We start from the raw sequence: 27743 nt of genomic DNA, 5'->3' as shown, positions 1-27743 counted from the left end.
TTAAGTAACTATGTATGGTTTACGCCTTAAGTCTTCACATAAAATTGGCTCTTCCAGATTAAATTTTCTAGACAGGAATCTATGCAACATAGGGTCTACTAACCCAGTTCAATAATAAAATAAGTGTTTTCCAATTTGTAAAACGCAACCCAAAAGAAGCGGCCCGGTTGTGTAGATGATGACCGGGCTCAAATTCTATCCGGACCGTTCCCATGCAATGGTTGGCGTGTCCTTAGAAGTTCATTAGCCAAGAATAAAAAGAAAAAGAAATGGAAAAAGAAGAAGAAGAAGAATAAAAAGATAAAGAACCTTAAAGAAAACGTGGCCGTACTAAAATCTTGGAAAGTCAATTGAAAGTAGTAATTTAGTTCCTCAAAATCGTTGTATTGTTTCTCAAATCTGGCAGTTTTTTTTTCTCCAATCCGTATTTTGGTGACTCTTTGTAACAATTCTGCTACTTTTACATACAACTACTACTTATTTTGTGACCTAAGAAAGCCTGTAAGGATTACAACGACCAACAACTGCAGGCCAGGCAGATCGACGAAGGAGCAACGGACCTGGAAAACCATCAAAACCACAGACCACGCTTAAAAGCACACCCGGGAAGTGATGTCCTCTAGTAATGATATTGAACCTCGCTAAAAAAATGGAACTAAAATGACGGATGATGAAACTACTATCAGCGAAACGTTCGAGCACACCCGAGATAAGGTGCCCTTTGACGGTGTGGAGAAGGAAATGTCTTCAAACCAATGTGAACTGTAGCTAGCATGTAATTTATTTTTAAGCAATACGGCCAGGCCTTCCTTTTCGAAACAAAAAAAAATGTGTTACTTATATTTAAAAAATATTTTACATGCTACGATACTTTTCAATCTTACCTCAGGCATGTATCCTTCACTACGTGTAAATGATTATTTACATAAAACAAATCAAAACGATTACCACTATCACACACTTAGTGCGAAAGAAATAAACGTCTCTTCCGGCAGGCAAAGTAACATCGTAGCTTCCATTTTTGCCATATGCCGTCCGTAGCAATTATCAGCCTCGCCAGAAGTAATTTTATTCATAAACACCTCCAAGGACCATGCCGACTCTTTAGTACGTGTTCGTCTGTGTGCCCGCGCGCGTGTGTTTGTAAAACATCTTTATGATCACGCTATGATACGTTTTATGGGAGTGACATAAAGTGCAACTTTACAACCGTTACGGGGTGTAGAATCATGAAATGTTTCGTTACAACAGTGTGTCTGGTCTTTTTGCTTCGTTTAGTAGGTTTCGCTCTGTTCGCAACCATGGATGCAAAAATCAGTACTATCCGTGTGTTTGTCTTGCCGGTAGATGATCTTTTCGCTAGTGTTTAACGACAGCAATTTGATCATTTTTGCTCGTGCACGATTTTCTGCTCTGTTTCGTTACACTTAGCCCATCTCATCCCGCTCATTGTCTCTCGCGTAAAGTAATTTTTGCGCAAATTGCCTGTGGCTCTGGAAGCATATTTTGCGACCAACGTACCATTTTAGCCAAGCATAAGCATGCTAAAGATGCGCATCCGCTTGTGCACACCGGAAGGGGCTACGATTAGGACACAGGCTCATGTAGGTGAACGAAATAAGCGGCTGTGGAGAGTGAGGGTTAAAAAACGAAGAACAGAATGCCAATTTTTCGGCCACCCGCACCGGCCAAATATAGCCAAAAACTCCCCGGAATATAAAGCGGATGTGTAAAGCGGTTCAGAGCGCTGATGATGAAGGATAAACATTTTACGATGTGTTGTTAGCGATTTTATTATCGGTAGCAACAACATGGCGGAACGAAATTGATGGTTTGGCTGCGCTTTTTTTCAGACACCACACGTAAAAGGGTAGCGGAATTAATTTTCTCACTCTGCTGATGAGTCGTTTTCGGGCGAATCGTTCGTTTAGAAATGGTATTGAATTTTTACGACTCAAAAACCCACCCGGACGTGACGAGTGACTCTGCTGTGGAGCATATAATTTGGAAGGTGTGTGGAAGGGAGCCACGAACGGTGTGCGGTAATTATGGAGGACTTTTTAAAGGGAGGTTTTTAAAAATTTCGTTTTGGTTGGCGTCGTGATTCATTTGGGGTCAAAATATTACTCGTACAGTGACGAATGATAGAATAATTTATCTTTTTCTTCTTAGTTCAAAACTGCTTTAAACTGCTTAAAAATGATGCTTAAGGAATCGAATTGGTTGCTTTTTTAAAACTTTGTTAAGAATCTTGGAAAACGAGGATAGCTGTGGATCGATCTTAAATCAATTTAGAGGATGTAAGCCAGTCAAAAGGACCGGGGTTCAAATCCCATCCGGACCGACCCCCGGAGTGAGGACGGACTAACGAACTACGTGGTATCGGCAGTCTAATAAGCCATTTCGATGGTCGGTGCGACGTAGAAGGCCGTTAAGCCAAGTATTAAGACAGTCATTCTATTAAGTGGCTCTTCTTGATTTACATAATTCATAAAATTAAAAAAAATATGCAAAATTGGCGACAGTTTGCTACCAAAGTAAGAAAAACCATAAGTAATTATTATTGATAATTATTATTTTTGTTACAAAATATTCTTTACAACATTTTAAAATCGATAACAAAGCCCAATTACTTAATTCATTGCGTACAACACGTTCAAACCTTATTGAGCTAGGTCATCTACAAAATCAAGCTCAATTAATGCTTATCTGTTCCAATTTTTCCATAATTTAATCAGAGCTCTTGTCATCCTGCCCCACGTTGTCTGGAATCGAGCAGCAGAATCAGCAAAGCCTGAAAAAAGGGTGTCACAATAAATGAGAAAAGATACTTACAACTCATCCGGACAGTTGACCGGTTGTGCTAACCGATAGCCATCCCGTAGGTAAGCCGATAATTCGAAACAGTCCACCTCCTGCAAGGAAAATAAAAGACAAAATCACACGTAAAGTAGAATAAACGCAGCGCATTAAGCGTAATCCAACATTGCACCATTCCCGGCACTATTAAGATTGGCAGATTGTGTGCCGATCGAATTTTACCCTCCTCAAACGTGGAGAGGAAAAATCTCGCCAATAGGGATGATGGAGGGCAAAGCAGTGGCCGTGGTACGGGTGATGGTGGTAGTGGTAACATTAAGGGACAATCCATCCATAACGGGATGCGTTAAGTGAGTGTGAAAAGCAAATAAAACTCTCGTAAGGGTCGTACGGCACAACCAACCAACGTACCAACGAAGTCGAAGAGGAAAAAAAGGGGTGAACATTACTGCTACGAGCCGATGGAACCGGAAAACGGAAAGCAAAGAACACGGGGAAAAGGGATCAAAGACAATGAAATAATTTAGTCCCGGCCTCAGTCGGCAAATGGTGGACGGTGAGAGAAAAAACGGGAAAAGAAATCTAATATCACACCGAAGAAGAAATGGAGACTGGGAAGAAAATGAATGAGGAAACAACATCAGGCAAAAAAAAAAGCAGGAGGTGGGAGAAAAAAGTGCGTCACATTTGCTTTAGCTCGTTCAATGGGGTGCATCCGTTTTTCTTCCGTTCCGTGCGATGATCAAAGAAAGGAGTGACCACCGAAGAAAGGGGAATGTTTTCGCAATTATGCTTACTGCCTGGACAGAACGGAAGAACCGGGACGAGGCTCAATAAGAGCGGGAAAACACCCCGAAGGATACTCATAATGGCTCAAATAGCTCGGCCAGGATGGTATGGAACGCCGGACGCAGCAGCCAGATACATTATTGCCTGGCCTAAATATTTTTGGCCACCAGAGTTTTCTCGTGATGAAACGTCTGCAGGGGAAAGGGGGGTGGGGGGAGAGGATGAGGGTACAGGAATGGAAGGAAATGGTACGAATTCTTTCATGTAATGAGCTGCGTAATGTAGGGAATGATTTGACGGGACACGGAAGCAGCAACAACAAACGGGTGCGGATGGGATAAAGTTTTGTGCGTTTTGTTGAAAAATTTGTTTTCCTGCAATGCTTTCCTTGTTTTTTTTTTGTAGCTGAGGCACAAAAGGGAAAACAAAACATTGATATAAACATAGAGGAAATGTAAGAAAAAGAGAGAGAGAAAGTGTGAGCAAAACATAATAAAAACTCCCAATGGCTATTACCGCAACATCTGTGGAACATTGGAGCTAAACACTAAGAATTCTTGTACGAGAAGAAGGAAGCAGCTACACTGGGGCCGGTTGCTAGGGAGCCACCTGAATGTGTAATGAAATTTTGTGAAAATCTTAACCATAACTGAAGTCCGTTTTTAAAAATTGTATGCAAATAAACTTGCTCGCATATTATGAACAAATTATAATGCACAAATTATGAAAATTATTTATATCAATTTTTAGAATTGATTTTCCGTGACAATTTGTTAATCGGCTTGCAGAGCTGTACTGATTTTTCATTTTATATTTGACACATGACCTAACAATGTGCACCTAACAAAGGGACTTTTCATTTCGTAAATTAACGGGGAATGCTTTTTAGTAAGAAAACACTAGGCAGGAACGAAAAACTGGCTATAAAACACCTGAAAATGGAAGGACTAGGATTTTAAATCATGGATAACACAAAGAAAATGAGCACCAAAACTTGGCAAAGCGCTACGTTCAAATAAAAATATGGATCATGTACGTGAGGCTGTCTTATTAAAGAACAAAATCTGAAATTTCGGACGCGGACGAAAATTATTGTCCTAGTGATGTGATAGAACAGAAGAGCGACAGTCTAGGAAGTTCTGAATGTTCAACCTAGTGAAGTGAAGAAGTCAAATTCTGTGTGAATCATTCACCTACATGCAGAACTGACCCGTTAAGGATGAAGGAAATCACAAATGTCAGGCTAAGGCCGCCGCCTAAAGGTTGGTGTCGGGGGTCAGCTGCTCTTTTGGTTAGGCTCATATCTTCAAGGCAGATCGTATAAAGTTAAAGTGTTGTTCTGTTTTTCCGACTCCTTTGAAGGTCCTTCTGGGGTTCCTCTAGAAGTGTCCTTAGCCCACTCCTATTTTTGTTATTTGTTAACGATTGTGTGTATACCCTCCCCCCCTAATCCCTGTCCTTAATCTGTGTCCTGATAAATGTTGTGTTATTTCGTTTGGGAGATCTTTTAAGATTCATCGCAACTACACCCTTCATGACACCGCCATAGGTCGAGTAACTTCCGTGAAAGACTTGGGAGTGTGGCTGGACGAAACTCTCTCTTTTCACGTACATGTTGATCATGTTGTGGCCAAGTCCAATAAAGCTCTGGGTCTGATTGTTAGAGTGTCCTCAGAACTTAGTGAACCCTTATGCCTGAAGGTTTTGTTTTGTTGCTGACTCCGATCTATCTTGAACTACGCCGCCGTTGTCTGGTCTCCCCCAGGCTCGACTGCAATGGCCAGGCTGGAGAAGGTGCAGCGAAAATGTAGCTGTACGTCGCTTCCTTGCAGGTTATCAACTGACCCCTCCATCCTATCCTGTTCGCTGTCGGCTTCTTGGGCTGGACTCTATAGAAACCCGACACTCCCACTTCCGATCATGCTTTATAGCAAGTCTCCTCTCCAATGAACTGGATGTTCCTTTTCTTCTGTCAGCCATCCTCCTTTATGCCCAATCCCGCCATCTACGCGATAGACCTCCCTTACAAATCCCATCCTGCCATTCGCGATACGGTTCAAACGAACCTTTTGTTAAGAGCGCTATCGGCCTTCAACAACGCTGTTCGACTACAATGTCTCTGTGTCCCATTTTGGTTCTCGTCTACGTGACTCCTCTTCCTTGCATCCTCGTTAGTCTCATGTGCAATTTTTTCAATCCCCCAATTGTCCTCCTCACCATTCTTAGTTATTAAGACAATTTTTGTGTAGCCCATGAGGTAGACAAAATATTAATCTTAAATAAATAAATAAATAAATAAATAAATAAAAAGAATCTAAAGGAAACAAATCCTAGTGAAGGTCCTCTGTATTCGCTAGATTTGAACGATAAGCCGACAGGAACTCGTACAGTAGTACATTAGTAATTTTACTTAGCAACTAACAGAGCTATAACCTAAATAGGGTTTGACAAGTTCAAAAGGGAACTAAAATGGGCAAAACTCCCACATTTACATTCAATAGTACACCAGGGAAAACATTTAAGCGTGTCAAATGAAACAGACACAATTTTCACAACTAAATAAAAAGGGTGATGAAAAAAAAAACTATTTGACTTTAGCAATGTAAAGTTCATCAAATTAAAAATTATGTGTTCGTTTTACTTGTCTAAAATTAAGAGTGGCGCTATAGCTATTCGACGCAGTGTATTGTTGATAGGCTTCAAGGATTTAGTAAATAAAATAAGCAGTATGTGTACGGAATTATTATCCCTCCTGTAAAACCCGCCAACTCAAGTTGAAAGAACCCAAGTTTGGTCCATAAACGTCCCAGATGCACATGAAGAATTGAAAGCGATTAGTCGAATTTATGAGCGTCCCATTTCGACACAAGGACGACCGGGATGCAGTCGCAAGATGATGCCAACGCGACGGAAATACTGCCAATGATTATGATTATTGTTGCGCTTAAAGTGTTATTACCTCGCCCGCTGGTCGTTTGGCCATCGTCCTCTTGAGAAACGGCAAATCACGAAAGGGAAGTCATTACAGCGGGGATACAAGCGACATTGACATGGACGGTGATGGTGAACATGCGGTTGGAAACGGTAACAAAAACCGCGGAAAGAATCAATTTAATTAATTGACTGTTATTTATTATTAATTCATAATCAATGTAATGGCAACATGGTCTCGGACGGCCTGCGTTTAATGTCCTTTGTGTGGTATATTCGAAAATCCTGCCCAACTCAAGGCTATTACACGAGGATACAAAAAATACACACACACCAGACCTGCTGTTACCAGCTGTGGTGCTGATGGAATTGAAAATGGAACTAACGATAGGCGGCCCTATCCTCCTTGATACTCCCCGTGCGTACCCCTTCACTCCACCGTCTCCCCCCAGGGGAAATTTATCGTCCGGCGTCTTGTTTACTTTATCCAATATTACCGAACGTCTCGATGGCGCTTTTGGGAGTCTCGATACTTCGCTATCCGGTCAGTTTTTGGGAGTTCCCCAAAGCATGTGAATGTGGTGTGAGAGTGTGAGGTTCAGCATGAAAATTACAGCGCACTCGACGAATGGTTCACGTACCGATCGGAAGGATATGTAGGTCAACACCATTCTCCATTAGTGATAATGGGGCGAACTTGAAGTGTGTGTCCCGGGAACAACTTGGAACGCTTACGGTGTGTCATTTCACGGTGCCTGGGGGCACTCTAGGTTCCTTCGCTCGGGGTTCTTCCTCTTGCAAAGTGACGAAATCATAAATAAACAGACAAGCCTGCACCATTAGCGTCACGGAGTGTATGTTTGCGCGTTCGCTGTGCTTACACAATTCCCGATGAGTAAATATAATATTTTAATGTGGCCACCAACCGAACCAACTCACCGCGCGCGGGCTGTTCTGTGATTGTGATTGATGCGAAATGGAGAAGTGGTCACTACTACCCTATCGTCTTCGGCTCGATTCCACTTACCTCGAACGGCATCGCGGCCAACGTTGCCAGCTCCCAGAGCAACACCCCAAGGCTCCAGATGTCGCTGGATGCGGTGAAGAACTTCTTCTCGAGCGTTTCCAGTGCCATCCACTTGATGGGTCGGTTCTCGTTGTCCCCTAGACAGTGGTAGTCGCTCGGGAAGACGTCACGCGACAGCGCATTATCACAAACACGAACGTTCAGCTCAACGTCTAGGCTGTTGTAGGGGGGAGGGATTTTTGTTTCCGTTGTTTTTGTTCGCCGTTTGCGTCGAATGGGAGAAGAAAAAGATGGACGGGAAAATGGATCAGATTTTATTTTTTCCAGCGCAGTACCGCAGCCGCTTACTGACTACTCCCAGCGGAGCCATTTTGCGGATGAATTGTGGTTTCTTGTTAGTGTGTATTGTTACGTTATTTATGACAGGCTAACGTGCTATTATCTGCATGCAGATGAGCAATAGGCGAGGACTTGATGGTGGAAACATGCTTTAAAGGCGCCTTGACGTGACGTATTTATGTTTTAAAAAAGCAATACTTAAATGCAGCTTGATGTTTGAATAATCAGAGCCATTCTTGGGTTCGGTTGCTGTGAGACTGGTCGTTTCTATTGAAAACGGCGTTCGATTAAACCATAAAATATTATGATTATTTGAAGAGCTATTAGGTTATTTAAAGAGTAAACCTATCCTGGATTCATCATTCTTTCAGGTAGCTAGCCTGCAGTATGTTGTCTTTCTATGAGTAAAAATACCTAAATTCATTGGCCATCCAGGCTAATTATGTCCCATCAAACATGTCTGAAGGTGTTTCTTTCCCACTTAAGCTCGTTTAGAGAGGGAGAGAAAGCCACATCACACCACAATTCTATGGCCAAAATTCTCTTAGTAACAGCAGAAGGTTACCCGAACACTAAGCAACACGCCTTTAAAGCTCAAGCTCAGGCACAGCCAAGAACGAAAGTAAAAATCTGCCCCCGAAGGGATTTGCGAAAACGTTGTTATGTTGTTTTGGGACGCGAAGGCTTGCCAGTTTGGGGGTGGCTGGATTGGGCGAGATTTGATTCCGCCTCCCCATCGCCCACAGATCAGTTACAGATGATGTGATGTTTATGTGACTGCTTTCCCGCTTTCCGTACACACTTACACACAGTTCCTGGTAGCGATGTCCTTGTGCAGTACACCGAGCGAGTGTAGGTGCGATATGCCACGGGCTACTTGCAGACCGAACTCCACCAGCTGTCGGGTGCTGAGCTGCGAATTTTGAATGCCGATCTCTCGGCAGCTCTGCAGGTAGCTGGAAGTAGGGAGAAGGAACGTCCGACAGGTCAGCTTTGGTGTGGTGTAGATTGGCAGAAGATTGGTTTTAAATTTATGGTGATTTGTTTTTGAGGTTTCGTTTAACGGAGCGAAGGCACTGGGCACGCAGGATAATCCAACTGGTGGGGAGCGAATACAATGTGAGGTTAAATATTGACAAAGAAAAATTGAAGCGTACTTCGTAGTGCTCTGTATACACCCCGAAGGCATGTGTTTTTGGTTAGGAAAAAAGATTTTGCATGTTTTGTTAGGGCATTCGATGGTGAACAGGAACGCATTTGACGTTGCGTCTTCTTAGTTTTTCTGTGACGAACGGAATGAAAGTAATCGTTTGCTATGCTCAATAATCATTCCGACCATAGCCTAATAGAACTTTGGTACAGAAAAAGCGTCCGTTTTCCACGTATCCTTAACATGTCCTTTGAAAGGGTTCACTTACTGGAAGCCGATATAAAAGCTCGATTGCTCTTCAGATTTCTGCTCCGGTTACTTGTAGAAATCGGAAAAAAGTCTACATCAAACATTGCCATCGGGTGGCATTATGCTGTGGCATGTAAAAGAGAAACCTGAAGCACAACAGGGTATCAAACACATCGTGGTAAAATGTTGTTCTTTTGCAGATACTTTTCCTCGGTTTCCTTTTTATCCCATCAAAAAGCCTCCTTAGCACTTTGATTTCTTTCACGCTGCAAAGGTTGGCTAGCCTGCTAATGTCTGTTTGATAAATGTAGCGCCGTTCAATCGGGTCGACAAACACCACTAAATGTCCCCGAAAGGATACTGGAAAGGTTATTGGAATCGTATAAAAAAAAACGAACGCTTTTGCAACACAAAAAAAAGCGAGTGAATAGCATTTCCTCTGGTGACAGTTTGTTTGTCGCATTTCATCGCGAAGGAACAACGAGCCGAAAGCCGGAAAACCCGGACCCGGTTGTACAGGTTTTATTTACCATTGCAAACGCCAAACTTGGCTTGCTTTGGACGCTCGTCTTGGGAGAGACTTTTCCCTCTTTCGGAGGTGGTATTTTCGGTGGGAATCTGGTCTCAAATACCGGGCAGCCTGAAATTGAGCCCAAGAAAACACACACCACAAAAAAAAAAAAAATAAAAACGCTGTCATGTAATGTTGACTCAGGAACTGATGCAACTTGGTGTGTTGCTCGTGCTGTAGTTGTTGTGTGTGTGTTTAAAATAGACTGTTGTGTTTTCGGTACAACCGGGCTTTGGTATTGTTTTTCCGTCACAAAGTCTCGCTTACGAACGGAGCACAGGGACAACAAGCGGCAAAAGGGAGGTAAGCATTCGGACGATTGTCCGCGGTAGTGCCAGCAGTAGTATATAAATCTCTCGTTAGTGGGTGTGATGGGACGTTGTGGTAGAGGTTTACTTACAGTTTGAGGTTTCCTTTGGCTGCCAATGGGTAGGCGACTTTTGGTGGCCCCGACAGCTCGGTTACGGCCGCCACCGGGAACAGGATGTTCGGGTGGGAGATGCCACACAGGGTGGATCCTTCCGACAGCAGATAAGCCACCTGGCTTAGCGAGGCACCGTCTGGCAGGGGGAGAATAAATGGATAGAACGAAAAGGCGTAAGAGCTCGGTGCCTTATTTGATTATTTTGGGGCTTTAGTTGAATGATCTAGATATTTTCTTAGATTTGAATAGAAAGAATATGAGAGTAGGTGAGGGTGCCAAAATATTTAAAAATATTTAAATTTTATATTTTAAAAATAGTTTATTCTCTTGATCAGTAATATAAATCGTTGATTGGATGCACAATTATTTTTTTAATTTTTGTAAGAAGCAGTTTTTGTGAAAGTCAGGTAACATTATTAAATGTTAACCTTAGCTCCTTTTTTAGTACGGACTACCCCAAGATATCTACACTATATTAGCCTTTCTCAACGCTGCAAGTGCCTGGTGTTAGTAACATTACTCCCCGAGGCTCAAAACATCTTCATACTTACCGACCACAGTTTTGATCAGCACGTCACGCGTTTCACCCAGCGGATGATGTAGGATACCGCTGTAGATCCGCCCGTACGTGCCCTCCTGGACGAGCTGCTGGCAGATGATGGTGCCCGGCGACACGGCAATCCGGCGCAGCTTGTCCTTCGGGTTCGAGCCATTGCTGTGGATGCTTCGCGCCGGTGTCGATAGGCTGTAGACCTGCGAAAAGCGTACATGAACACACATTAGTGTGCCTGTGCGTCTACGGGTGGCAAAAACGGCCGCCCGATGTGTCCGAAATGCCTAGCACAGCCCCGGTAGGATTTGTTGGAAAATCTCAACCAAAATGAACAATAACACCGCAGTAAAAGGTCTCACGCTCGTACTGTTTCGCACGCATTGACGGGATTTTGGGGTTTGAGCTTGGGTAGACACGTACGGCTATTGCTTGGAAACGAGAGCCTAGAGTGGAAGACCTTCCGAGACTATGTTCTAGCAAACGGCTACGACGCAATTACGAACACGTCAAGTCGTTTTTACGCCCGGGTCACCTTCCCGTGGAGATGCTCATGCGACACGGCGAGCGCCGAACAAGACAATCCTTTTCTCGTTTTGGAAGGCATAGCAGGCCCAATTTTTGCTGCCTATTTGCGTCAACAACGACTGTCATTGCTTGTTATGGGCAACAGGAAAGGCCCACACACCGGAATGGCTCCGTGACGGTCAACTCCGATTGCGTGCCGAGAAGACATTTCACACGCATTCGGCAGGCCATCTTTTGTCGTTTGGTTTCGAGGTTCGAGGTGGGAAAATGAAGTTTCAAGCCCGATTGCACAAGGAGCCGAACAGTAAGGACGTCTCGTTGGACGTTTGGCTCGCTACGAATCTGGAACCGAACCACAAGATGGAAGCTTCGAAGGTCCTTTATGCTGGAATGGGGAGCGATTGGGTAGATTGGAAGGGATTCCATGTTTATGGCATTTCATTGATGATTAGAGAAATTTGATAAGCCAACTAAAGCTCCGCTAACAGAATCGATACGGTTGCTGCTGGGAGGTGCTGGTTCGGGATGAGCTAGCAAACGATGGAGTTGGCGTGTTTATCTCGTTGGCAAATCGGTTGTTGTGGAGTTAATGTTAGGCCCCGTAAGGCGTTGGCATTACTTTCATTAAGCTTTGGATTGGTTTAGCACTCTGAAAGGATTGTGGAAGAAAGCAAGGAGACCAAGACGATAAAGATTCCGGGCGGAATTAAAGGATTAAAGCCAATCCGAAACGATATGGGTTGAATCAGTGAGGCTGATTCGAATTAATAAATTACTTCGTATTATCTAGGACCAGTTAAAATTTTCCAAGTTACAAGTAAAGTTAGGTTATATAATATCATAAAATAGAATGTTTAAGCTTTTGCAATAACTTTTATGCATCTTTAATAAAAAGCACAAAGCACAAAGAAACGAAGCAGCATCATTTGGTGCAACTTGAACCATAATAAAACGTTGCGTCAGCATTAAAGACCACATCGCAGCTGCCTTTCAACACTAACTAATCGCCCAATACGATAGCATCTCGATAATTGAGAGCTTTTTCTTTCGCGAAAAATAGCGATTGCATTGATAAAGCCGCCTTAACCTAACTCCCAGCAAGCTTAAACCCGACGTGCTTGGTTTCGTGTGCAGAATCCTTCCCGACAAACGGTTCGAGGTTTGCTCTTTGCTCGGTGGTATAAAAATCGTGGTTCGTTAGCAAAGCGCACATTCGATGGATACACACCGGGAAGATGCCGTTGCCTGAAAGTTGCTGAATAAAACATCGTCCCACTTTCAATGAACCGGCGGTATTCATTCGAAATGCGGCAGAAATGGTAAAACGGCACACACACACCATCCATCGAGAGCACCGTTCAAATCCAGATCTTGCCAGTGTCTGGGAGTACGGGTTGATAAATGGATGGCAGAAGCCGCTGGTCAAAGGAATGCACCGACCCTCTTGTACGGTGGGTGGAGCATCACGGGAAAACTCTATTGTCAGTTTGAACTCCGGTTTCCATCCATCAACACCCGTGCGTTGTTGAAATCGGCGGGAGAAAAATTGTGCCCAGCACTTAGCTAAGCGTGGTGCGAACGCGGATTGTGGACAGTTGGGTGGATGGACAAATTCGGACTGTGAATCGGATAGACAATTTAAGTGAGACTTTATTTTGAAAAATTAAAAAAAAAAAACAAGATTACGTCGAGTTCGACATATGTTTAAATTTAAAGAGATGTATTGGTTGTCGTAGTTGCTTAGAAGAATTCATGATAACTTTACATAATCACGGCTCTAATTACATTCGCTTAGGTTTGGACCACTGGAATAATCTAACAAGCGCAATGCTCAATTCTGTTTCCAATTTTCAAGCACTTTCAATGGCATAGAATGGCATCGTTTTATCAAACTCTGTTGGACGTGTTGGACACTTTATAAGGTTCCCAATGCCCTGTCAATTAGGAAGCACCAAGAAGAAAAGGAGAGAAAAGAAGGATCATAAAAGGGCAGCACGAGCCTGCCCTAGGATCAGTTAGGGAGCGATCGAGCTGCCGGAAATCAATCAATAGCGGACAAAGATCGGAAAAACGTATACAAGCGCGCGCGAACAGTGGACTACTTTTTGGTTATTTTTAGAGCTTACCAATAAAATAAGCTACACAGAAAAAGCAAAAGAAGCTGCGTCTCGTTTTTAAACACAATGTGTAATTTTAAAGAATTCCTTTGTTATAAAAAAACATGGGAAATTGATGAGTAACTGACTTATGAGTGTATGATAAAGAATGTTGCAAAATATGCTCAGCGATTTATTATTTTTGTAAGTTGCCTGAAATTTGTCTGAAACATCTTTCGATGATAAGGAAACAAACTTTTTGAAACACCCCACAAAGCTAGCGTACCAAAAGAGTTGCAATGAATTGCTGTTTCGAAATTCTTTCAGGAAGAGGATACTACTCAGCGACAAGCGACCGGCAGCAGCAACAAAAAAGCTACTACAGTGCTGAAAAATAACGAATCCTACGTTCACCATCGACCATTACACGACAAGGCTGTGGCGCAGTGTTGTGGAGTGAAGCCAAGAGGAGAAAATATTGCAAGACACTGCAGCAAAATTGTCGTACTATGTCACTACAGCGTATGATTCAGCAATGAAGAGAGATGATTGATACAATGTAGTGTTCGGATTTCCAGCTGCAGTAGAAGAGCTATTCCACAAAAATTGTGTCCTGTTTTAAGAATTGTTCAACAAAACGGGAAATACTAACAACAAATGACAAAAGAGCTTTTATAAAATATTTACCGTCTTCACAAACAACGAGTATTTAATGGATTTTAAATTGAACGTTGTGTCAGTACCACTGTATTAACTACACACAAAGCACCAGCAAAGACAACCGGTTCGCTCCGAGTGCGCAATAAATCGAAAATAAACGTTCAAAGTGACCATCTGGTTCGGTGTGAACGGTGAGAAGGAAGTGGCCGGCCATGAACGTGCCAGTCCATGGAGTGGCTAGTTAGTGCTGGCGGAGATCAAACGTAAACTGCCGTGCCGGAGGATTGTGTAAAATGTCAACGATTACAACTGTCGTGCTTGGAACCGTGCTCAACAAGTCCCGGTATCGGTTGGCAAGTTGCCAGAAGGAATGGAAGAACTTTGTGGGTGGTTGGGCAAGCAGTTGGCAGCGGAAAAGCGTAAGGATTCGCAAGGATTTTACTGAGTGGCGTTGACAAGGGGTAAACGATAAAAGGTTGATGATTAATTGCATCAATAGTTCACCGTGACCGGGGTGTAGTGCAATCAATTACACAACAGTGGGCAAAGGAATGTTAGAGCAAATGGAGGTCCTTTTTTCACAAATAGTTTTAGCTGTCTGATGGTAGAGGAGACAGCGGTATCGGTCTTTATATTACTGGACCTGGGTTCAAATCCTAGCTAAGCTGTTTTCCCTCAGTGGGGACTGACTATCCAACTACGTGATATTAACAAGTATGGTAGATGGCAGGCGAGACCTATTATAATGTATGAAGCCAATTCTACATTTCTTACACAAGTAATTCAGCAACTTCTCTATGTATATTCTGGTTATGTCGTACTGCTGTAATGGTTTAAAAAAGTGTTAAATATGTAATATAATTTTTTGTGTATGTCTAGGTGTAGTTAAGACATCTATAAGTAATATAATAAATCCATCGAATACTTCCCCAAAATTAATCGAACATTTGGCGGACATTCATTATTGCATTTATTTTATTGTTGCTATTGTAAAATTTCCTGTAGTTCTCAGCTTGCAATGAGTATTTTGAGCATATTTCATCAGCGTCATAATAAAATAATAATGGATATGTTCAAGATACTTAAACAGCTTTAATTTTTGTATGAATTTACAGAATTTCTTGTCCCCTTATACCACGAGGATTCAAGAGAGTAACGCACGGGTTACATGTGCATAAATGATTCTTCATGATACAGTGCTGTCCAAAACAATAAGAGCACAACATTTTGCTTTTGCTCGAAAGTGAGATATTTGCTCCGATAAGTAAGAACTCGACTTATTTGATGTTCTTGTGCAAATTAGTGAGAGGATCTTCAAAAAACAAAAATGGTTAAATAAATTACAATTTATTGCATTTTATTTATTTCCAGTACGATAGCTTTTTGCCGTATGATTCACACCACAAGTGTTGACTAAAATTGTCTACAAATTGCACAAGGCATTCCTCCTTGGTGGTAACATAAAATTAAAAATAAAAATATTTTACTGATAAAAAGATTTTAAGTATGACGGCGTGCGCCGTATTTTCAACACCGCATGTGATGGCTATGAACAAGATTATAGGAGAATTTCATTCCTGTTTTTCCCTTATCCCAGACATGCTCGGTTATAAAAAAAATCAGATATTTAAAATTTTAAATTAATCTTGCACCGTAGTTAGTAAACTTGTGATTGTTGTGTTTCTAGTTAGTTTCGGACGCAAAGATCCCGGTATAATTTTTCTATTTTTTGATATACATATTTCTGCCTGACAGTAGTAGCTTTGTAAATCATTAATTTAGGAAACATGTCTTAAAACTCATGTTTTTGAGCAAGGATTTTTTCAGTATAAAATATTATGGCTCAGCGTCAAAATTTCAGCACTTGTTGTGCTGTTATTATGCATAATTCTCAAGGGATTTCCACGTTTTTTTTTAAATTCTAGCCAACTCCACGAGGGTTGGTGTTGTGAGGCTTGCGTGTGTCTGTGATATGTATTATGCATAGTCTGGTTTAGGCAGGGAAATATTGTTTTCTATACGAGCACTAAACATAACGTTCTAATATTACAAGTGCTCTTATAAAAATGTTGCCCACTGTCTATGGATATCATTTATTAAAACTCGCTTCACTTTGATCTACACACGCACCACATCGAGGCGGAAATGGATCGCAGAAAGATATTTATTAACGAAACCTTCCGCATTTTCTTCGCCCTTTTCCTTCTCGCGGCAGGCGTGACACTCTTTAAAGCACATAATTTTCCACCCACCAGTGTTCGGAGCAGCCAAGTTTACCGCAGCATATTTTAACCGTCGTCAGTTGCTTCGCTCTCCTCCTATTTGCACCTGGCGGCTTGTGTTGTTTAGAGTTGGATATTTTTGGTTTCTGCAACAAAACCCCACCGATGGGATGACTTTCCACTTCCCGAAACATAAGCAGGGAGGTTGTCACTTTGCCGGATCTCATTTCCCGTAGCACGGCGGGTTCCTGTGCGGGACTGTTCATTTCTTCTCCGCCACGTCCTTGTCTGCTGGAAGTGCTTTTGTGTTTCGAGCAGGGCGTGTGGGAGAGGGCCATGGCAAAAACTGTCACCCACTTTGCTTGCACTGCCCGTGCCAGCCAGCCGTAAGCGAACGCCGGTCAACCGATAAGGGACACGGTGTGTTGAAAATGATGAAACGGAGTTGCCGCTTTCTTTTCACTGTGACACCGGCGAGACTCGGAAGGATTAACGGATGGAGTTTGCACCCCTATTGTCGCAGTGTAAGGTGGTAGCCGGTGTTCGGTCGGTTTTTCTGAGCATTCAAAATTAATGATGAAAATGTCATTAAAACACACTCAACACACTCTCTTTCTCTTTCTCTGGAAACGGTCTACTTGTCACACTATTTAGGGTTTGGTATTTGTGTCCTGTGCCCAGGAACTCTGGCCCGGAAACTTCTTCATCTGAGTGTAAACAAAACTTTCCCTCTGGCTGTCATTAGCGTATAGGCAGGGAACGGCAACAACACGGAATGTGAAGCATGTTTGAAAAGGCTAGTGTGAAGGTGTATATTAATAATGGTGCCGGTGTCAAAAACTCGAAACTTACCTCTAAGGGTGTGTGACATTCCATACCGTTTTGTGTAGTTGATGAGGTTGATGAGGTACATGGCTATCCCAGAAGCGAACCCGATGTGAGCTATTATTAATGAACATTTCTAAATAACTCACCTGACAGTGTGCTTGGCTGAATGTCGTGCTCACGCAGTACAGCTCATTTTCCCTCGGTCACCATTATTGTGCCGTTTTTAAACCAAACTAAAGATAATTGATAATAACTACCGATGCAGGTGCGAAAAGTAAGCGTAATCGTTCAGAAATGCTTCAAATTTACCACCTGCCTGAGCTTGGCAACCACACTTAAACCCCTTTTACCGAAAAAAAAACACGCTTTTCACCGCATTGTAGGGATTAGTGAAGAGACTTATGTATCATTTTCTCACCTCTTCTCACGCCAACGTTTGAAGGGGCGGGAGAAGCTTTTGTTTTAGCACGACGCCGCAACAGTAGCAATGGTTTGACACATACACACACACACACACACACACACACACACACACACACACACACACAAATGTGAAATATCTCGTTACAAATTGTGCGCCCCGTAGCTTATGTTTTGTGGCAAGCTCGCCTGTCCGCAACCTTTTGTGGCCCCGTGACAGTGGCTTCCTTGCGAAGCCCGAAAAGTGTCACCAGTTTGTTATTTCTGTGCGTTTTTTTCTTGTTGCTTGCTTTGGTATGTTTTCCTTTGTGCGTCTCTGGTGTGCTAGTATTTGCTGATAAAAGCTAAAACCGAACACCGACCACTGCAGTATGCCTTTTCCCGCCCCTTTTGCCCCCATGCCCCCAGTATCAAGGGATCATTTTCCCATCCATTTCCTCCAAACCAAGCAGCAACGGAAATTCAAAAGGATAAAGACTAAAGACCCGATCCCGTGGCGGTGAGGGAAAAGGGGGAATTTCTTGTGAAAAATGACTGGTCTCATCTTTCGGGGTACGACAAAGAGTCTCATTATTGTTATTAATTTTTAACTAACACCTCTGGCACCGGGGCGGATGGCAAAGGAAAAATCCGCCACTGTGCCGCGGTTGCCGTTCACTCAATTTATGTCACCGGTCCCTTTGCAGTAGTGGAGCGGCCCGTGCTGGTGATAATGGATGCGGAAATCTTTGTACGGTTTGCTTTATTAAGGAAGTTTTCAAATATTTTTTTTGTCTCAAATTATTATGATGACTTTCTTTGAGGGAGATGGTCATTAGTCGATTGGAGGGTTTATATTTTTTATATGTAGAAAATTGTGCCTTGTATTCTGTCAACTTAATGTAAGTAAACATGTGATAAAATGTTCTGTAATAAAATGAAACTGAAAGTCTTATAAAACTATCAAATTGACAAACTACCACTGAACTCTCCGTGGCAACTTCTTTACTCCTCCATGAAGCACATCTTTCCTTTGATTTGATAATATCTCATTTGAAATTGCTTGCAAATTTAATCACACAGAACCGTCCCATTTAAAGTGATGTCAAACTTCAAACCAACCGACTAAATCGTTCCCTTTTCCGTCGTTTGCTACAACATACATCCCAGGCGGCTTGCTTCCCACCTGGAACGTTGATTGACGCTCGCTGAGTTTTTTTTTTTTGTTAGCTGTGTTGTGACAGTATTGATGGAAAATTTGCCATCACTTTGAAATGTTCCGTGAGCAAACGAGGGGATGTGCAGGGGGTGGGCAGGGTGATGATACGCTTTTCCGAACTTTAACCGAGGGGTGAAAATGGAAATTTTCCTACTTCCCATTCAAATTGCTTAATTTTCAATTCGGTGACAAATTTTCGATACGCCTTACGTGTTACGCTTGAGGTGTTTGGGGAGAGAAGTGTGCTTTGTTCTGTTCGTATTTTCTTTTGGTCCCATGTTTCGTCTATCCCAAAAGCAACGCAGTAAGGATGAAAGAAGAAGTAGTACTTTTCGTCTTTTCTTTTTAAAACGGAACGTCTTTCTTGGGGGACGTTGCGGCACTGTATTGTTGAAAGATGGTACAGGAGAAAAATTATTTCTTACGCTATGAATAATGAGACGGTCATTATTGATTTTTGGAAAAAAAATAATTTTCGTTCCCAAACAATGGCACGTAATCGCGGAACAGTGCTTTGATCTCGTGGTTGTGCTACGTGGTTGGTTAGGCAACCACGAGCATTAGCGTAGAAGATTACTTTTGGAATCTTTTAAGATCGGTATGAGTAATTAGTAAATAAAAATACAAAAATATCGAAAATTAGTTTGGAAAAAAATATCACTATTGACTTAAGATGGGAACTGGCCATCTAACTACGTGGAATTAGAAAGCCTAGTAAACCAATTGATAGAAAACCTTTCAGTTCATCAAACTCCAGAAAACGAGGCTTATTTGATATATTTGGCTAAGTTATTGAAAAGTGGAAAAACTCCACTTGGTTAAGATAATTTATTGTTCCTAAATCTTAGTATTTCAGCTGCCAATAATAATAATTGAAACATAAACGTAAAACTACTTAAAAATATTTTAATAACCAAAAGCAATGATAAGTGCTTTCGATACGATTTTAATTTACGCTTAATTACCGCACAATTTTATCACGAACAGCTTCAACGCTATAATAGATTAACTGAACATGTCTCGTCAGAAGGTGTCCATAAATTACGTAACGCTTCAAGCAGGGAAAGGTACCCTCTAGCGTTACGGTTTGTTACACAAAGGGGAGGGAGGGTTATAACGATGTGTTACACAAGGTGTAGGCAAAATTATAATCTTACTTTAAAATAATCCATTTCATAACACTTGGTCCAACGTCTCATCGTTTCGTGTGTCATATGTTCTTATTGCAGTTTAAAATTTACGACTTCCTGCCATGTAGATGTAAAGAGCGATAAAAAGTTAAATCAACTTTACATTTTACCCACAAAATCATATTTAAGTGAATTTTGGGAGGGGAGGTTGCGTTAGCGTTACGAAGTGTTGGATGCGAGGCCTCTTCCAGCTTTATATTTTATTACAATAAGGGGGAAGGGTGTAAGAAAAAATCCGGATTTTAGCGTTACGTAATCTGTGGACCACTTCTGACTAGACAATATGGAATTAACTAGCAATTATGGTTGTGGATACAACTCCAATATTGTGTGATAGCATTTTGTTCATCGGAACTTGCTAATGGCGCATCAAAATTGATCTACGAAATTCTGAATGATGGTTAACTTAGAGTCTACTTTGGCGACATAAAAATAGAGCTCTGTTGTTTTGTCCATCTTTTTACAACAATTGATATGAGGATAAAACAGTCCTTTCTCCTCAACCTAAGCCGTTAGAACTTTAGGACCTGCAGGGCTCTTAAGAACTAAACTTAAATGGATTTATTTATTCATTTTATTTATTTATAATTAATTATGACGGTACAGTATTGCCAACACCGCTTGTGTTGAATATATTTTATAAACATATTGAAAAGGCATTTTCTCCTTATTCTTTGCTTTATCGCAGGCATACTCGGTTGGAGTTATTTATTTATTTATTTTTAATTTAGTATTACGGCTTACTACCGTATTGTCAGATGTTAAGGTACTTTGATATGATAAATATAGTTTTAAGCATCAGCAGACTAACATGATGATCAAGAACAGTGTCATAATATTTTCATTATACGCGTATCTCAATGTTGCTGGTGGATCAAAACTTAAAACATCTTCAGCTTTTGCTGCGTCGTAGTGCATAATCAATTCATTGTACTTGTCTAATCATTTTAACAATAAGAAGCATTTTTCCAATTAAAATAACTTTACGAGTTTTTATACGAATTAAGTCTAGTGAATTTTCCACTGAAAACAGAATAAGAAAAATGACTGAGTTGTTTTCACGATACCCAGAAAAAGAAAGCTTACAACCCAAATAGCCAGAGGTGTTCGTTGAGTATTTATGCCCAAAAAATCGTTCTCCACCAGCAAAAAACACCGATCCATGCGTACTTTATGAATGCACGATAAAAGATATCAACTGGCAGCCGGTAGTAAATCAAAAAAAAAAAAAAAGAATAGACCGTCCTGTACAAACATAAGGGGGAGCAAGAGAGAACAAATCACCCTCCAAAGTTTCTGGAATGGTTGAAAATCAGTACGCGAGAACCCTCGTCAGGCAGTTGGGAAGGTGGCAGGACTCGGTCACTGGACAATGGCGGTCGGCAGGGAAGTCAATGACGGTCCGGGGCGGTACTAGCACACGGATATGTTTGTCGAGTGAAATGGACAGCTCTTACCTGTGTTAGCTGGGATGAAGCGTAGTAGGACACCCGGGATGGACAGACCGATTCGGGCTTGGCGTAGACCGACTCCGTCCCCGTTGCGGTTCCATTCTGCCCTAAGGGCAGAAGAGCTGTCGCGTACGGCGATGGCGAAGGGGTGCTGCGAAACCCTGCAAGTGAACGACGCCGGAAGCGCAATGGAAGAACGAACATGGATAGTAGCAGCGATGTTGGCACTGGGCTTTGTGGAGGAGCTGGGTTGGGTTGAGTGTGGGACGCATCCATTTTAGATACGGTTCATGTTTATGTTGGGTGAGTGCAGGACCATGATTGCAAAAGGTTTTGTTTCCGGGTAATCGAACGGGCAGGGTAAAGGCGTTGGAGGTGGCAATGGCACGGACAGGGATAGAACCGGGAATCAATTTGAAACTTAGAAACATTTAATTAAAGTAAATTTAGCAGGGAAGCAGCATTTTAAAGTCGGGCAGGCTCGTATCTTTTTTCACAAATTTAAAAGCAAAAACGTAACAGAAAAAAAAAAAAACATTCCCAAAAGTGACACTTACACGACTTTTTCGACTCGCTGATAGGATATTTGTTGAGGCTTGCTATCGTTGCGTAGGAACCACTGTTGGCACTAGGCGGGCGTCCCAAGGGATCCAACCGGATGAAAACATTCTGATGACTGCCGTACGCTGCCGTGGTGAAGCTGGTGCTACAGGAAGGAATAGACCGGGAAACGAACGTAAAAACACCGGACATTAATAATACAGCCTCGAACATCGACACCGACACCGGCTCTATGTATAGAGTGGAAATATTTACAAACAGCGACTCCCTATCGATCCGGTTGCAATGGGCTATCTCCCCAGCTCATTGAACCAAATGCAAAATGGATGCAATGGGAAAGGATGGGAGAGTGAAGCGAGAGAGAGAGAAAAAAAACACGAATATCGATGAAGCATAAATTCCAGTTCCTTTTTGGCCCCCTGGTGCATTGAGCGCACCGGATGGATGGGCGCGACGAAGACTACGCAGACTGGGACATTCGGTACAGAAAAGGGATTATCTGTGTTCTGTCTTGCGTTTCAAAAATGTGTGTTGACTCCCGTTTGGGGTGTTGACAAGACGAAGTCTAGGGCACAAACATGCACACACATACACATACACACCGACATAACCGTAAACAGATGGAACAAGGCACCAGAGATCTCGTCCATTTTCACCACAGTACGGTAAAATGAACATGTTCAGACATGTGTTACCATCGGAACGGTCCGTTTTTGGACCTTGGTTCCCGGTTGGCATGTGGAGAAACCTAACATGGAGGATGTGCATGTTCTTTTCGAGAAACAAGACCGATATTAGCACGTTGGTCGGATGAGATTGCAAAACACTGTTATTAAAGTAAAGACACGTGGAACATGGTTTAAAAGTATTACATGCAGTTGAGAGCAACGGCTAATTTCCAGCAAGCAGGTGGATTCGTGATGTGGGTTCATCTGAGTGGAAGTTTATTATATTTTTTTGTTTGTTTATTAAACATATGTTGCATGTAATCAATGTCGAATTACATTTAGCATTGGGAATGGTTTGTTTCGTTAAAAATAGCGAATTAGTAGACGTAAACCGAAGCTCCTTGGGGAGACAGGTAGTAATTCTATCAAAGGAAATATCTTATATTCAATGGCGTTTCTTCCAACTTTATGGTTATTAGAAAAATCTAACCTTCGCGACGATCGAAGCTGAGACTATATAGAACTTTTATGGTCCCGATAGTCACATACGTCTCTGAGACATGGACACTAACGAATATTGACGAAACCCTCTTAGTCGCGTTCGAGAGGAAGATGTTCAGAAGGATTTTTGGCCATATGTGTGGAAGGATAATGGAGGAGCCGTTACAATGACGAGCTCTACGAGCTATACGATGAACTAACTTTCCTACAGCGCATTAGGTTCACCAGTCTCTGGTGGGCTGGTCATGTCATTAGAATGACGCCGAACGACCCAGCCCGTAAAGTCATTTTAGGTCGTCCACGTGCACACAGGAGGCGTGGCAGGCCCAAATGGGGATGGTGTGAAGGCGTTAATGCTTTGAAGGTCGGGATGATGGACTGAGAGACGACAGCGCTGGACCGCGAGCGGTTTAGAGGATTTCTGCAGCAGGCCAAGACCGCTAAGCGGTTGTAGCGCCTTAGGACTTAGACTCTGTAATGTTCTTTATTCTGATGCCTTCTTTGCAAGGTCAGTCAGCACAGTGTTCAAAGCGATTGGTGAGATTCAATAATAATCGCTTGTACTCGGCCTCCCGATAACTCCTAAATGAAATCCAGCTGAAAATCATGAGTCATTTTTGCTTATTTTCAGGATTTGCTTATAAACTTAAATTAAGGCTTGTAGAAGGAAGATTTGGTAGCTGAATATTTTTATAAATTTATAGCTGTGATACAGACCAAGTAAAACCATAAGGGATGAACAGTCCAAAGAAAATTAGTTTTTACGTGGCTTCGGGTTTCTGAGACCTTTTTTTTTGGTTTTGTAAGAGGTTTTGTAAATAAATTTTGTACTTCTTGGGGTATTAACAGATATACTAAGTATCAATCACTTTATTTTCAGTATATTTGCAATTTCCGTGCCAAAACAAGTAAATACGCATGTGAAATTACGTATTGAGTATGTGTTGAGGATTTAAGTTTGCTAATCGTACTTATAATTATAAAACCTTTGTAAATGAAAAACAGGCATCTAGAAATGCACGGATTTACCTTAAAAAGACTGAGTGTTTGTTTGAAAATTTAGAGTATAATTTTCCGATAGACGATTCAACTATTAATGGCCATTAGGTGATTATTATTGGAATTTTATTCAACAAATTATACATATCTCATTTAATAGAAGCTCACAACTAATCTTTTTTCGGCGAATATACAGTTTATGCAGTATTGTTTACAATACTGCGTGCTTTGGGTTTTGAAGGTAACATTTACAGGAGAAAAAAGGATTTTTTGATTTAAGCTTCTACGAAACTACGTGAGATTCTCTACCTGCACACATTCCCATGGCTAACTTACAGCCGCTGTAAACAAGCAATAATGTTCATTTATTCACTTTCACTTACTGTAACGAGTCCTGCCGAATTTGTTTACGCGCCCGCACGTACATGGCACTGGCGATGAGTCCCACCACCAGCACAAGCCCAAGGGCGCAAGCGGCCGCACCCAACAGGGCCGGTCCTTGCTGTGGTGCGATTTCCGCTGCCGGTAGACGATTCCTTGCCGGATGCATTCCTGTAAGAAACCCGAAGCAAAAACATGTTTATTTGTTATCCTCTACCCGCGGGGCCACAGTTGCAATGTTGCTTGGTACGCCATAAAATACCCACTGGTGAATGGTTCTATTTTAGAGGCTTGTTTGTAAAATTTGTCACTAACGCGATTGAAACACGCAGTTAGAAATTCTTCGTTCTGCTCCGACCTGCCGGCGCTTAAGTAATGGAACTTTACGGTGGAATTTATATTCTCATTTGTTTCTTGTTTGCCTGTGGTTAACCAAACACCGATGTTTGCCGATGAGCAGCGACAAAACAAACATTATTTTTTATCGACAATACCTCGCAGAATCGTTTAGGGAGCGGTAGGGGTTTAAGGAGTTGCTTTTGCTCGTAATAAACTCGCGAGAAAACCTCGATTAGTACGGCCTAGTTGTGGTTTGGGCAAGGGCTTTGGTGTATTTAATGTTGTGCGGCAACACGCTTTCACGATAGTGAATAGGGCAAGCAAGTTTGAGAAATTCTTTGTTTCTGTTTGTTCCGGATAGGGGAGTGAGCTGTTGGAATTAATTGAAATTTATCGCATTCCTGGGGTGAGAAAAGGTATCGCCGTTGGTGAAGGAAAATATTGGCAAATCCAGCGAAAAGCAAGTTTACTTAAGACTAATTCAACGATCCATGCACAAATAGTGTAATCTTTTCGGAACGATTTATCTGCTGTACTGGTGGTGGTACTGGTGCTGGTGGTGGTACTGGTGCTGGTGGTGGCTTAAGATTTTTTTAATTAAAATAATATAACGAATGGCTTCTTATTAAAAAATAAACCGAGTCAAATTTTCCTACCCGTAAATGTTATCGGAATAAATTAGATTCCCGATCTATTTTGACTGCGAAATGAATTGGTTATCACGCAAGAAATAACCCCTCAAACAGGAGAATCGAAATCGAAACGAGAGTTCTCCTCTGGCCTATTGTGCGTGTGTGAATATTTTATTCTAAATAATCAGTTCTAAATCGGTTCACAGTCTGCTGTCGAAATCGTACATCGTGGTTTTGTAGCAAAAAAACGGGGGCGCTGCACGGTTCGACGGGAAAGGCAAACCTCGTATCGAAAGCCATCAATTTGCATTTTATGCCGCATCGATTTGAAAAGCGATATCAACCCGTACAAGAGAGAGGAAAAAAGAGGAACGAATTTTGGCAAAAGATGGGTTGAATGAATGTGATGCAATCAACATTCGATAGATTTGGGTCGGTGTATTGGTGCGGGTTGCAGGCACACACGATGGTATTCAATCCGGAATTGGGATGGAAAATGAGGTACGACAAAAAAGGGCATAAGCGATTTTGGAGAGCCTTGATGATAGAGCATTTCACTATGGGCTCGATTGAGGTAAATAAATAAATCAAATACTAAACATGATTTCTTTTTTGATAATTTAATATGCCTCTAACTACTAATATGCCTTTATACTACGAGAGAAGTTAAATGTTTGTAATTGTTTTTTATTGGTTATTATAGTGGAATTTAAACTGTATTGTTGTTCAGCAAAAAACATCGTCAATCGATATTGCACGTTTCAAACAAATACGGTATTGAGTCGCTAACTAAAAGGTGAATCTTTTGATCGAAATAATATCTTTAGTCTTGAGTTTATTGACAAAAGCATAATTTCAGCATTAAATCTCTATTAAACCCTCGCTTCTAGGGACTTATGATAGGTTTAAATAATGTGAAAATTGCGCCGCTCGTGACATGACATTGTACGCTTCCTGGACTGTCCAGCTAAGGGTAAAATTAAGGAAATAAATGGAAGAATTGACAGGTCAGGCATATATCCATAATACTGTAACCGATATTTGGTATTTGATTTTTTTTAAATTCATATTCCACCGGAATATGGCTCAACTAGACGAAATTTAAAACAGAAAATTGTAACAGAAACAGCAGATGTTCCTTGATTGCTGCTACACTCATCAAAATGCTCAGACAATCTGTTGAATTCCCGTGCCATTGATAATATGGGGTCATTTGAGCGTATTGCGTGTATCTTAAATCTTCATAAATAAACTTTCGGTTTCGTTTTGCTATCCCAAAATATTTTCTTCACTCTAATTCATTTGTTTGCCTAGTGGCTTAACTAAAATTTGCTTAAAAAATAGTGCAACTAAAAAATACCTTAACCTAACTTAACCTAACCTAACCTAACGTACAAAAAACGCAATAGAAACTTATAATAAGGATGAGGATAGGAGGGAATGAAAGGATATCAAGGAGGATATCAAGGAGGAGGATATCAAGGGAAGGTGGAAGTTAAAAAGGTGAGACGTGGAGTTGAAGGCTTGCAACCGCACGCAGTAAAGAGTCCTTACGCCCCACTGCTGTGCGCCTAGAAGGAACAAGAAGATCCCCTTCTACGCGGGTTACCGGAGGGGATATAAAAAGGGATTGAGGAGAGCAGAGACGGAGCAGGTGAGCAGAGACAGTACAATCTATCAGGATGATTGCGTTAAAGGAGTATTCGGCATTGGCACGACGGGATTCGAGGAACACTGATCCAAGTATCCGACATCTGACCTCATAACAAGTGCAGAGGCTTGCTTTACTTAGATTTTCCTGGCGGCAAACCTAGTAAAGGACCTCTGCACACGTTCGAGCTGCATAGCTCACTCACTCTCTTAGCGTTTGAGCTATGAGGCTGTATATGTATACAATAGCTGCATCTTATCATGAACTTGTAAAATGAAGGAAGTAAATTTGCTTTTTATACTTCAACGCAATTACGGACAATTTCCTTAAAATTCATAATATATTTAAAAACAAACAATTTGTCCTATGTTCTGTTGCACAATGCCCACTGTTCGTTAGCGTAGTTCCGGTGTTTCAGTGGTTATTGAAAGTAAAGAGGACAGCAATAATATATTTCCATTTGTATCGATACATTTTGTATATCATTTTGTAGTCCTATAATTGAGCTACTAAATATCTAAATGATGCCTTTTTTTTACACGCCATCTAATGACGATGACCAAATAAA

General features: G+C 41.6%; 1 protein-coding gene across 1 annotated transcript in view; it reads right to left on the bottom strand.

Annotated features, from left to right (window-relative positions):
• The window catches only part of LOC126561839 (tyrosine-protein kinase Drl), a 483362-nt gene that overhangs the window by 425352 nt on the left and 30267 nt on the right, over nucleotides 1-27743 (bottom strand). Inside the window, exons 4-11 of the mRNA XM_050218172.1 lie at nucleotides 24556-24724; nucleotides 22001-22149; nucleotides 21450-21604; nucleotides 10852-11053; nucleotides 10277-10436; nucleotides 8713-8862; nucleotides 7568-7784; nucleotides 2836-2915 (exon numbers count right to left, since the gene is read on the bottom strand). Coding sequence (XP_050074129.1) covers nucleotides 2836-2915; nucleotides 7568-7784; nucleotides 8713-8862; nucleotides 10277-10436; nucleotides 10852-11053; nucleotides 21450-21604; nucleotides 22001-22149; nucleotides 24556-24724 — 1282 coding nt within the window. The remainder of the gene's footprint in view (nucleotides 1-2835; nucleotides 2916-7567; nucleotides 7785-8712; nucleotides 8863-10276; nucleotides 10437-10851; nucleotides 11054-21449; nucleotides 21605-22000; nucleotides 22150-24555; nucleotides 24725-27743) is intronic.

This window comes from Anopheles maculipalpis, chromosome 3RL (assembly GCF_943734695.1).
Source record: "Anopheles maculipalpis chromosome 3RL, idAnoMacuDA_375_x, whole genome shotgun sequence".
NCBI classification, from domain to species: domain Eukaryota; kingdom Metazoa; phylum Arthropoda; class Insecta; order Diptera; family Culicidae; genus Anopheles; species Anopheles maculipalpis.
The sequence above is the reverse complement of the archived record's forward strand: the minus strand, read 5'-3'. Positions and strand labels throughout refer to the sequence as shown.